This window comes from Oncorhynchus nerka, linkage group LG27, assembly GCF_034236695.1.
Source record: "Oncorhynchus nerka isolate Pitt River linkage group LG27, Oner_Uvic_2.0, whole genome shotgun sequence".
Taxonomy (NCBI): Eukaryota; Metazoa; Chordata; class Actinopteri; order Salmoniformes; family Salmonidae; genus Oncorhynchus; species Oncorhynchus nerka.
In genome coordinates this window covers 52,161,068-52,174,032 of record NC_088422.1, presented here as the reverse complement: position 1 = coordinate 52,174,032, position 12,965 = coordinate 52,161,068, and the positions used below count along the sequence as shown (strand labels likewise).

Genomic DNA, 12,965 nt, shown 5'->3' with positions numbered 1-12,965 from the left:
AACATTTATTGTAGTGTCAAAATTTACTACAAATTATATGTAAATAAATTATATGTAAATAATTTTGGTCATAAAGTCAGTCTGGTCCAAAACTGAGTTTTGTAAGTGAGTTCGTCATGACTTACTTGAGGGTTGGGTTTTGATTTCGACAATGTTCACTTGCCTAGTAACACAGGATACTCAGCTGTGGTGGTTTACACTCTATCCAATGCTACCGCAGAACACAGAGACAGTGAGACCTTCCCTGCAGCGGATCGGACTTTGTTTACTTAAGACAACAGGTCGCACATTTTTTTAATTTGAGAAATCCTGCACCGAACTCCTTGGCTTGATTTTAAAATTTGTGACTGAAACCGCCTCTGCAAAAATGTCAACTCAAGAAATCTGTAATGACTTTTATCTTAGATTCATTCAAAATAGTTTAAAGAAGTGATACTAGCATTGTTCCTATGGTGTCTCATGGGGGACTAACATCACTGCCTGCCACATCGAACCATACCCCCAAGACTGAAAGAAAATGTATCTTCATGAGCAACATTGATTTCATGTAGATCAACTTTACCTAATAGCAGGAGTGTTTACTAATAATTATAGACTAAGTTAGCAAAACAATTACTTGTCTACATCTCCTCCTCTTTCCAACTGTCATTTGATGCTCGAGCAGCTAATCCACTAGACGCGTGGGGGTGTAGAAGCGCTAGCCTATATGCTATGGCACTTCAGTAAAAAAAATCTTTGTGTGGACTTTCTTATACAGTTGTGGCCAAAAGTTTTGAGAATGACACAATATTAATTTCCACAAAGTTTGCTGCTTCAGTGTCTTTAGATATTTTTGTCAGATGTTACTATGGAATACTGAAGTATAATTACAAGCATTTCATAAGTGTTTGCAGTGTTGACCCTTCTTTTTCAAGACCTCTGCAATCTGCCCTGGCATGCTGTCAATTAACTTCTGGGCCACATCCTGACTGATGGCAGCCCATTCTTGCATAATCAATGCTTGGAGTTTGTCAGAATTTGTGGGTTTTTGTTTGTCCACCTGCCTCTTGAGGATTGACCACAAGTTCTCAATGGGATTAAGGTCTGGGGAGTTTCCTGGCCATGGACCCAAAATATCGATGTTTTGTTCCCAGAGCCACTTAGTTATCACTTTTGCCTTATGGCAAGGTGCTCCATCATGCTGGAAAAGGCATTGTTCGTCACCAAACTGTTCCTGGATGGTTGGGAGAAGTTGCTCTCGAAGGATGTGTTGATACCATTCTTTATTCATGGCTGTGTTCTTAGGCACAATTGTGAGTGAGCCCACTCCCTTAGCTGAGAAGCAACCCCACACATGAATGGTCTCAGGATGCTTTACTGTTGGCATGACACAGGAATGATGGTAGCGCTCACCTTGTCTTCTCCGGACAAGCTTTTTTCCGGATGCCCCAAACAATCGGAAAGGGGATTCATCAGAGAAAATGACTTTACCCCAGTCCTCAGCAGTCCAATCCCTGTACCGTTTGCAGAATATGAGTCTGTCCCTGATGTTTTTCCTGGAGAGAAGTGGCTTCTTTGCTGCCCTTCTTGACACCAGGCCATCCTCCAAAAGTCTTTGCTTCACTGTGCGTGCAGATTCACTCACACCTGCCTGCTGCCGTTCCTGATCAAGCTCTGTGCTGGTGTTGCCACAATCCCGCAGCTGAATCAACTTTAGGAGATGGTCCTGGCACTTGCTGGACTTTCTTTGGTGCCCTGAAGCCTTCTTCACAACAATTGAACCGCTCTCCTTGAAGTTCTTGATGATCCGATAAATGGTTGATGTAGGTGCAATCTTAATGGCAGCAATATCATTGCCTGTGAAGCCCTTATTGTGCAAAGCAATGATGACGGGCACATGTTTCCTTTTAGGTAACCATGGTTGACAGAGGAAGAACAATGATTCCAAGCACCACCCTCCTTTTGAAGCTTCCAGTCTGTTATTCAAGCTCAATCAGCATGACAGCGTAATCTCCAGCCTTGTCCTTGTCAACACTCACACCTGCGTTAACGAGAGAATCACTGACATGATGTCAGCTGGTCCTTTTGTGGCAGGGCTGAAATGCAGTGGACATGTTTTTTTGGGATTCACTTAATTTGCATGGCAAAGAGGGACTTTGCAATTATTTGCAATTCATCTGATCACTCCTCATAACATTCTGGAGTATATGCAAATTGCCATCATACAAACTGAGGCAGCAGACTTTGTGAAAATTAATATTTGTCATTCTCAAAACTTTTGGCCACGACTGTACAAAGTAACTTGTCATTACTTGCTAGTAAATAAATAAATCGCTCTTCTTTTAAAACCGATTGGATGTGTCTGACTATTCATTAATTATTCAATAGCAGTCGACAAGTTTGTTCTGGCTCTGAGGTCTATAATAAGCTAATGTTGTGTCAAATGGACAATGCGCCAATCCTATCCAACCTGTCATGCTATAATTAGATACAGAATCTTTTCTTAATTTATAGATTAATCAAAGCTGATAAATATGCTATGGAAATGTTGCGTATATTTGTTTCTGTCAATTTCATTTTCATACTATAGCATAGCTGTCTCTCTCCCCTTCATGCTTTCCTTGTCAATTCATTATCTTATAGCTTACTTTTGGAAAGCCTAAGGTAGGCCTAGATTTTTAAAAATAAATTTTAAGGAAAGCAATAACATTTGCTCTTGTGTCTGACAATATAGTATGCTGTTGGCTTTGATTGACAGGTCCTTTTATTGGTGTGTGCGTATGCGAGTTCGCTGATTCTTTTCTCTATAGGCCTATATGTTTATTCAGAAAGTTTCCTAAAGTAGCCATTAATAGGAATCAAACGCTCCTGTCATGATTTAATCTTGTAAAAGGACTATTTTCAGTAAAGGCCCTTTCTCTTCAAGTCCGTTATTTTCATCCGAATAATTAGGAAGAAAAAATTTATACGAACACATGTTTTGCTTATGACACCAGTCACGCCAATTGCGAAATATCAGCCTGCCACAATCCATCAATTATTTATGCCAAACTGGTTTAATATTTGCATCTTTTCGCATGGGAAAATAATATGTTTACCAATAGAAATTATTATCTGCACTGCCACTGACAGGTCTGTGGGTTTGCTGTGTGAATTAATTAATACATTTCTCTCTGCCTGTTTTTTTTTTTAGATTTGCAGTGCAGCAAAGTAGGAATTTAGCCATTGTGATCACATCACACCAGAACTAGGCTACATATCGCTCAGGCTATTGTCTCTATATCCCCCTTAAAACTTTCCTTGTCAATTTATATGATAGGCTACATTGATTTAGCATTATTCTATGATGTAGACTCTTTTTTTGATATCCTACAGAAATAATTTGAACCTAAGGCAAGTTTTTGTTCATACGTTTTTGGGAAAGGACAAATGTGATTTGCTTATGTGTCAAAGTGAGATGCACTGCAGGTGCCTTTGATTGATGTGTCCTTTTAGGTGGGTGCATGTATAAATTGACAAATTATCTATGTCCATTCAGAAAGTTTCCTCAAATAGGCCTAGCCTGTCTGGACTTGATCTCTTTAATCACATGCAGGGTCAGCATGTGCGGAATGATGACAGGTGCCAGTTTTGTGTTACCTCTTTTATTAAATGGGATGCAACTCATTACAGAGTCCTCTCAAGACACTTTGGACAACATATTGCCACAGAGAATGACTCCGCAGCATTGGTGACGTTATGAGAATTATTCGGAAAAGTGGGGGGAAAAACGCATCAGACTAGGTGTGAATGGGTTAGTCCGTCAAAATCTGTATTTATTTGTATTTTTAGGAATTCCTCTCCAATTTGACATTTCTTAATTTGTATACTAGTCTAATATTCATAGTAATAACTTTAATAATAAAATGCTACTGATAATAAGGAAGTGTAATGGTATCAGTGTAGTTTCAGGGAAAAGCCACGTGTTTCTTTTGAGTCTGATATGCGCTGATATCCCCCCCACCGGTTATGTCGGTGACCGTGTAGATTGGCTTGGCACTATCCAAAACATTTGTTTCTAATAGTGTAATAACAGGATACAGTTGTCCCAGATCTGTTTGTCCTATTATGTCAACTCCTCATCACTCCTTGTCACTTATTGTCATGCCAAAGAGTTGACATGATTGCACAAACAGATCTGCGACCATGCTACAATAACAGCACTGTTCCACATCAACTAGCCTAATCCACCCCGGACACTTCTAAAAGCCTCTTCTCTCCATCCTTCATCTAGGTGTCCGAGGCAGAGAAAGAGCAACTAAGGCAGAAGCTCCACTGGAGGATCCAGCAAGTGAGGCAGCTGAGAGATGAGGCGGAGGCTCTGGAGGGCCAGCTGGAGATACAGAGCGGGGAAATGGACCGAACCCAGGGAGAGCTGGGCCACCTCCAGGACCTACTCCACACACTGGACCCCAGGGACCCCCAGCATGTTAGTACTTTAGATGGCTAGCTACTAGCTCTGATCCAGGTCGTTAGTGTGCCTTCCTCCACTAACGGCCTGGACCAGAGCTAGCTATCAGCATCACTTTACACATCCCGCACCACTGACACACTGCAGAGCAACTTATTACATATTGAATACACCAAACTTGCAGGATACACCACTTTAGAACCTTTTTAAACTAGTCCCTTCAGTTGCATATACTGTTTTAGTACTTTTCTGAACGAATCCCTACAGTTGGATACACTGTATTCTGGCACTTTAGCAAGTGTTTATTCATAATGAATATGGCAAATTCACAGGATACACCATTTTAGAACTTTCCTAATCTAGTCTCTTCAGTTGCATACATTGTCTTCGCACTTTCCTAAGCTATTCCCTTCAGTTGGAATTGATGCAGCACTTCAATATACAGGGTCGATGTGCAGGGGTACGAGGTAGTTGAGGTAGATGTGTACAGTGGGGAGAACAAGTATTTGATACACTGTGGATTTTGCAGGTTTTCCTACTTACAAAGCATATAGAGGTCAGTAATGACACAAGTATTTGATCACCTACCAACCAGTAAGAATTCCGTCTCTCACAGACCTGTTCGTTTTTCTTTAAGAATCCCTGCTGTTCTCCACTCATTACCTGTATTAACTGCACCTGTTTGAACTCGTTACCTGTATAAAAGACACCTGTCCACACACTCAATCAGATAGACTCCAACCTCTCCACAATGGCCAAGACCAGAGAGCTGTGTAAGGACATCAGGGATAAAATTGTAGACCTGCACAAGGCTGGGATGGGCTACAGGACAATAGGCAAGCATGGTGAGAAGGCAACAACTGTTGGCGCAATTATTAGAAAATGGAAGAAGTTCAAGATGACGTTCAATCACCCTCGGTCTGGGGCTCCATGCAAGATCTCACCTTGTGGGGCATCAATGATCATGAGGAAGGTGAGGGATCAGCCTAGAACTACACGGCAGGACCTGGTCAATGACCTGAAGAGAGCTGGGACCACAGTCTCAAAGAAAACCATTAGTAACACACTACGCCGTCATGGATTCAAATCCTGCAGCGCACGCAAGGTCCCCCTGCTCAAGCCAGCGCATGTCCAGGCCCGTCTGAAGTTTGCCAATGACCATCTAGATGGTCTAGGAATGGGAGAAGGTCATGTGGTCTGATGAGACAAAAATAGAGCTTTTTGGTCTAAACTCCACTCGCCGTGTTTGGAGGGAGAAGAAGGATGAGTACACCAAGAACACCATCCCAACCGTGAAGCATGGAGGTGGAAACATCATTCTTTGGGGATGCTTTTCTGCAAAGGGGACAGGACGACTGCACCGTATTGAGGAGAGGATTGATGGGGCCGTGTATCGCGAGACCTTGGCCAACAACCTTCTTCCCTCAGTAAGAGCATTGAAGATGGGTCGTGGCTGGATCTTCCAGCATGACAACGACCCGAAACACACAGCCAGGGCAACTAAGGAGTGGCTCCGTAAGAAGCATCTCAAGGTCCTGGAGTGGCCTAGCCAGTCTCCAGACCTGAACCCAATAGAAAATCTTTGGAGGGAGCTGAAAGTCTGTATTGCCCAGCGACAGCCTCGAAACCTGAAGGATCTGGAGAAGGTCTGTATGGAAGACTGGGCCAAAATCCCTGCTGCAGTGTGTGCAAATCTGGTCAAGAACTACAGGAAACGTATGATCTCTGTAATTGCAAACAAAGGTTTCTGTACCAAACAAATAAAATGCAAATTAATTACTTAAAAATCATACAATTTGATTTTCTGGATTTTTGTTTTAGATTCCGTCTCTCACAGTTGAAATGTACCTATGATAAAAATTACAGACCTTTACATGCTTTGTAAGTATGAAAACATGCCAAATCTGCAGTGTATCAAATACTTGTTCTCATCACTGTACATATAGGTAGGGATGAAGTGACTGGGCAACGGGATAGATAATAAACAGTAACAGCAGCGTATGTGATGAGTCAAAAGAGATTACTGCAAAAAGGGTCAATGCAGATATTCCGGGTAGCTATTGGTTAACTAATTAGCAGTCTTATTGCTAACCAAACTTTGTGCATCGGTACTGCTTGCGGTAGCAGAGAGAACGGTCTATGACTTGGATGGGCCTTCCTCTGACACCGCCTGGGCCGCATGCACTACCCTCTGTAGCGCTTTGCGGTCAGATGGTGATGCAGCCAGTCAAGATGCTCTCACTGGTGTCAACCTGTTCCACAACATCCCTGTCGATGTGAATGGGGGCGTGTTCGGCCCTCTGTTTCCTGTAGTCCATGACAGCTCCTTTGTCTTGCTGACATTGATTTAAAGTTTGTTGTCCTGGCACCACACTACCAGGTCTCTTACCTCCTCCCTGTAGGCTGAGCTTGGTTATCAGGCCTACCATTCTTTTGTCGCCCGGCCACGCAGTAGTGTGTTAACAGGGAGTACAGTAGGGGACTAAGCACGCACCCCTGGTGGGCCACCGTGTTGAGGGTCAATGTGGCGGATGTGTTGTTGCCTACTCTCACCAGCTGGGCGTGGCCTGTCAGGATGTCCAGGATCCAGTTGCAGAGGAAGGTGTTTAATCTCAGGGTTCTTAGCTTAGTGATGAGCTTGGAGGGTACAATGGTGTTGAACGCTGAGCTGTTGTCAATGAACAGCATTATCACATAGGTGTTCCTTTTGGAAAGGGCAGCGTGTGTGTGTGTACATATATACAGTACCAGTCAAAAGTTTGGACACCTACTCATTCCAGGATTTTTCTTTATTTTTACTATTTTTTTACATTGTAGAATAAAATGAAATAACGCAACTTACATATACTAAGTTGACTTTGCCTTTACAGCTTGGAAAATTCCAGAAAATTATGTCATGGCTTTAGAAGCTTCTGATAGACTAATTGACATCATTTGAGTCAATTGGAGATGTACCTGTATTTCAAGGCCCACCTTTAAACTCAGTGTCTCTTTGCTTGACATCATGGGAAAATCAAAAGAAATCACCTCAGAATTTTTTTTTTTTTGTAGACCTCCACAAGTCTGATTGGAGCAATTTCCAAACGCTTGAAGGTACCACGTTCATCTGTACAAACAATAGTACGCAAGTGTAAACACTATGGGACCACGTAGCCATCATACCGCTCAGGAAGGAGACGCGTTCTGTCACCTAGAGATTAATGTACTTTGGTGCGAAAAGTGCAAATCAATCCCAGAACAACAGCAAAGGACCTTGTGAAGATGCTGGAGGAAACGGGTACAAAAGTACTAATCTATTGATTTCACATGACTGGGCAGGGGCCAGGTCAATCAGAATTAGTTTTTTTTCCCTACAAAAGGGCTTTATTTTAAACAGAATTACTCCCTTTAATTTCCCCAGCATAAGGTGCACCTGTGTAATGATCATGTGGTTTATTCAGCTTCTGCCACATCCAACAAGCTTCAGAGCCGGTGTAGTAGGATTCGATCTTGGTCCTGTATTGACACTTTGCCTGTTTGATGGTTTGTCAGAGGGTGTAGCGGAATTTCTTTTAAGTGTCTGGATTAGAGTCCCGCTCATTGAAACCTGCAGCTCTATCCTTTACCTCGGTGCGGATGTTGCCTGTAATCCGTGGCTTCTGGTTGGGATATGTATGTACGGTCACTGTAGGGGCAACGTTGTCGATGCACTTATTAATGAAGCTGGCAATTGATGTGGGTAACTCCTCAATGCCAGCAGATGAATCCCGGAACATATTCCAGTCTGTGCTAGCAAAATAGTCCTGTAGCTTAGCATCTGCTTCATCCACTTCCGTATTGAGTACTTTATTTTTATGTTTTTGCTTGTAAGCAGGAATCAGGATATATATATGGTCAGATTTGGAGGGCGAGGGAGAGCTTTGTATGCGTCTCGGTGTGCGGAGTAAAGGTGATCTAGAGTTTTTTTGCCTCTAGTTGCACAGGTGACATGCTGGTAGAAATGAGGTAAAATGTATTTCAGTTTTCCTGCATGTAAGTCACCAGCCACTAGGAACACTATTGAGCTTATGGCCCTATACAGCTCATTGAGTGCAGTCCTAGTGCCAGCATTGGTTTGTGGTGGTACTATAGACCAGTGGTTCCCAAACTGTGGGGTGCGCACCCAGGGGTCGGCAGGGTGGGCACAACAGTGGTCCTGCTTTAAACTTACTTTTGAAGGTTGTAATAGTACAAGGTGCAATTTCGAAATTGGGTAGTTCCACATTGGTTCCTCATGTTTTTCATTGCATACCTTAGATAGCTATTTTGAACTTGTCAGAAATGTCCAGAACAACTAATGTCTGCTAACAATTTTCCATAGATATTGTTGTAATATTTTTGTCACTCACATAGTACAACCTGGAGACTTTCTTAATATTAGAAATGGTGCGCCAGTTGTTAAGAGACACCCACCCTCTCCTCTGAGCTTCCTCGACGCAGCCGCTCTGTCCTGCCGATGTATAGAAAAAACATATTGATTTATATTTACCATGTCGTTGTTCAGCCACGACTCTGAGAAACAGGATATTACTGTTCTTCAGATCACGTTGATAGGATAATCTCAAACAGAGTTTATCCAGTTTATTCTCCAGTGATTGCACTTTCGCCAATAGAATGGAGGTTAGAGGCGATTTATCCACTCTCTGACAGTCTTCTCAGGTATCTATAGCGCCGTCTCCTCCTTCGAGTGTCTGGGATTTGGGCCTGGTCCGTGATAATCAATATGTCTTTTACCCCCGACTCATTGAAGTTGAAGTCCTCGTTCAAATGGAGGTTAGTGATAGCTGTTCTGATATCCAAAAGCTGTTTTCGGACATAGAAAACAATGGCGGATACATTATGTACACTTTTATTTTATTACAGCCAAATAATAAACAAAATAGCACAATTGGTAAGGAGCCTGTTCCCTCTAGCTCCATTATTCATTACTCTGATAATTCATACTCTAATATTTATTAGATTTACATCACATTTTTTATAAATATCCCTATAGTGTTATGCTATTTTAGCAGATGCTCTTAGCATACACACTTATTTCTTGCTTGCATAACCTACATGAAACAAGTAGCCTTGTTTACACATTACATAGACAGCATAACACTATAGGGATATTACATTGCAGAAAAACAACATGTGCAGAATGTTAAAAAGAGGTTTAGAAAACAGGCAGGAAAGGGCATTTTGGGGGGGGCAGGACGAACACAGGTTGCGCAGCCACTCTTTTTGTTTGTTTTATCTGCCCCTCCTGGTCGTGGACTTTAATCATACATTTCCAGAAGATATTCTCCATATGTGTTCTTATTTCTCTTGTCAAAACGTTTTGAACCGTTTTCCACATGCATGAAGATGCAAATGTAATCTAAATCCATAAAAAGTAACATATTTCATTTGTGCAACCTCGGCCACAATCAAAGAAGTGCACATTGCTATATTTCCATTGCACCTGCATGTGCCAAAGCTTAACTTGATGGACCCCTCAGAATTATTCATTATTTTTAACCTATGAGAATTCTGTGGGAATTATTCCATTGAAGCAACAAGTGAAAAAAAGGGTAGCTGTGCCTTTAAAAGAAGTCGGAGAGTTCTCTGGGGAATCACCATAGAGGGCAGGGAAAGAGAACTTGCCTCACTTCCACCTCATGCCAGGGGCATTGTCATAGCCTATCCATGCATGTTGATTGGTCAACAGGGTGGCTTCCTGTGTTGATTCGAAGAGAGAGAGTGGAGTAGATGAGGGAAGGGGGTTAGGAGGCGTGCTCAGGGTGTGGGGACTAAAGCTTGAAGTCCTAAAGAAGGGGAAACTTCAGCCTGTAGAGCTGGGGGGTTGGACCTAACCGTGAGGGAGGGAGTCAGGAAATGCAACGTCTTCCCCCGGGGGCCTCCTGTAGATTCAGGGGGAGCAGAAGCAGATGAGAGCTGGCTAACTGGATGCATTTGCGGGGATGCAAACCAAAGAGTAATCTGACTGCACTGATTTCTAGTGAGTACCGCAACTTGGCCTTGGGAGGGACTCCCAATATTTTTCTTCTTTTTCTCCCCCTCTCATATCTTCTTTCTCTACTGTGTTCTAAATTGAAGAGAATGTTTAAACAGAAACATATTTGTTATTGCAACCGTTACTAATATGTAACAGGACTCTGGGTGAAAGGTTATTCTGAAGGTTTTGCAAAAATGTTGTTCTTCCCCTGTCTTGATTTCATATTTGGATCACTCTTCTGTAAACAGGAAAACACTGTTTTTCTTGCTATTACCTAAAATTACTGTACTGTTATAGTTTGACCTACTAAGCATTTTTACAACACTTTTTTTTTGTTGGGCCAGTACACAGGTCAAATATGACAGCTGTCACATAACAAAGTGACAGACTAGTTATTATATTTAGTGAACAATGTGAAGTGAATTATAATTAGGTTTGTGGTGCAATTGTTCTTGCTCTGTGAACAGAGCTGAAGTAGTGAATAAGTAAGTTGGTCAGGAAGGGTTTGAGTAGGGAGCATAAAAGTCCTCTTCTGCGTTAGTGTGGGGTTAGGTCACTCACATTCCTCTTACTTTGGTCACCTCTGATATGCCAAAGCTAGTGTTTTCACTCTGAAATAGGGTTAACATGATACCCATAAAAATAACCTACACAGTTATGTAAATGTGATGGGTATTAGTATTTTTCTTGCTTTTCATGGCATATGCTCATGTTTTGCATCAGTTAACTTACCATAGACTGCCTCTATTGAATGTGAACCAATGATAATATAGTATAAACAGTGCTTAATTCGATTCGGCACTTCTGAGTTTTGGACTGTTTCATTCCGCAAACCATTTTCCAGGATCCAGTACCTCTCTTGGCATGAGACATTTTTTCACCATTTGCAATGTACCTATTCTGGTAACACTTTACGATAAGGTTCCATTTGTAAAGGACTTACAAAAACCTTTAATAAATGTTATAACAAATTGGTCAAAATAGTTTGATTTCCAGTCTGTGCTTACCAAATAGTAAGCCACTATTTACCTCCAAATATTGACCATTTATAAATTCACCTACAAATGCTTGTAATATTGAACCCTTATGTATCATCATGCAACCTTATTTTCAATAGTTGCACAATTGAGCACAGTTGGAGGAGGTATCCTTCATCTTACAAGTGTTTACGTGCATTAATAAGTGGTTAATAACTGGAGGTAAATATTGGCTCACTATTTGGCAAATACTAGTTATTGCACTATTTTGACCAATGCGATAACTGTTTAATGGTTTATAATACATTTGCAAATGATTGAATAATCATTCATGTAATTTTAACCCCTTGATAAACCTATTGCAAATGGAACGTCATTGTGAAGTGTTAACAATATGGTAAATTCTAATAAAAGCAGAATTAAAGTTACCTCTGTAATTATCCTGCCCCCTAAAAAACATAACGTGAACGTGGCTGATATTGTAAGAATTGAATAGAGTTGGGCCTGCCTGGATTTATGGTTTGAGCAATATTTTAATCATAGACCAACGCCTGGTCATTGCTGTGGTGCGAGAGAGAAGCGTGCCTGTATCTCTCAGAACTAGAATGATATTCACTTTCTATGATCTCACTCTGCTCTGATAGACATGAGCCTGCAACTCTCATTACGCCAGCATTGCACTTCGTCATTTATTTCCATATAAAATCATAGGCACGGGAATGGTGCTGGAGGTGCCGCAGCACCCCGGATGATACATTTAAATATATTGGTTGAAGTTATTCCTGCTGTCTGTTAAGAAATAAATTAAAACATTTGGAAAACTACACCAGGAGTATGCCTATAATTTAGCCACATAGGATCAATAGCTTTTTTATATATATTTTTTTTTAAATAGCCTAGCTGTGTGTAGCCCAATCCCAAATCAAATTTTATTAGTCTCATACACGTGATTAGCAGATGTTATTGCGGTTGTAGGGAAATGCTTGTGTTTCTAGCTCCAACAGTGCAGTAATATCTAACAAATTATTACTCATTTCATATGTACAGTGGGGCAAAAAAGTATTTAGTCAGCCACCAATTGTGCAAGTTCTCCCACTTAAAACGATGAGAAGGGCCTGTAATTTTCATCATAGGTACACTTCAACTATGACAGACAAAATGAGATTTTTTTTTCTCCAGAAAATCACATTGTAGGATTTTTAATGAATTTATTTGCAAATTATGGTGGAAAATAAGTATTTTGTCACCTACAAACAAGCAAGATTTCTGGCTCTCACAGACCTGTAACTTCTTCTTTAAGAGGTTCCTCTGTCGTCCGCTCGTTACCTGTATTAATGGCACCTGTTTGAACTTGTTATCAGTATAAAAGACACCTGTCCACAACCTCAAACAGTTGTCAAAGGACACCGGAAACAAAATTGTAGACCTGCACCAGGCTGGGAAGACTGAATCTGCAATAGGTAAGCAGCTTGGTTTGAAGAAATCAACTGTGGGAGCAATTATTAGGAAATGGAAGACATACAAAATCACTGATAATCTCCCTCGATCTGGGGCTCCACGCAAG

The 12,965-nt window shown here is 41.3% G+C and overlaps 1 protein-coding gene across 8 annotated transcripts in view; it reads left to right on the top strand.

Annotated features, from left to right (window-relative positions):
- cntrl (centriolin) overlaps positions 1-12,965 on the top strand; it is a 121,829-nt gene that overhangs the window by 35,393 nt on the left and 73,471 nt on the right. For all 8 annotated transcript variants that reach the window (XM_029638573.1, XM_029638571.1, XM_065011772.1 and 5 more), the window contains one exon: positions 4,253-4,447. In XM_029638573.1, the coding sequence (XP_029494433.1) occupies positions 4,253-4,447 (195 nt within the window). The remainder of the gene's footprint in view (positions 1-4,252; positions 4,448-12,965) is intronic.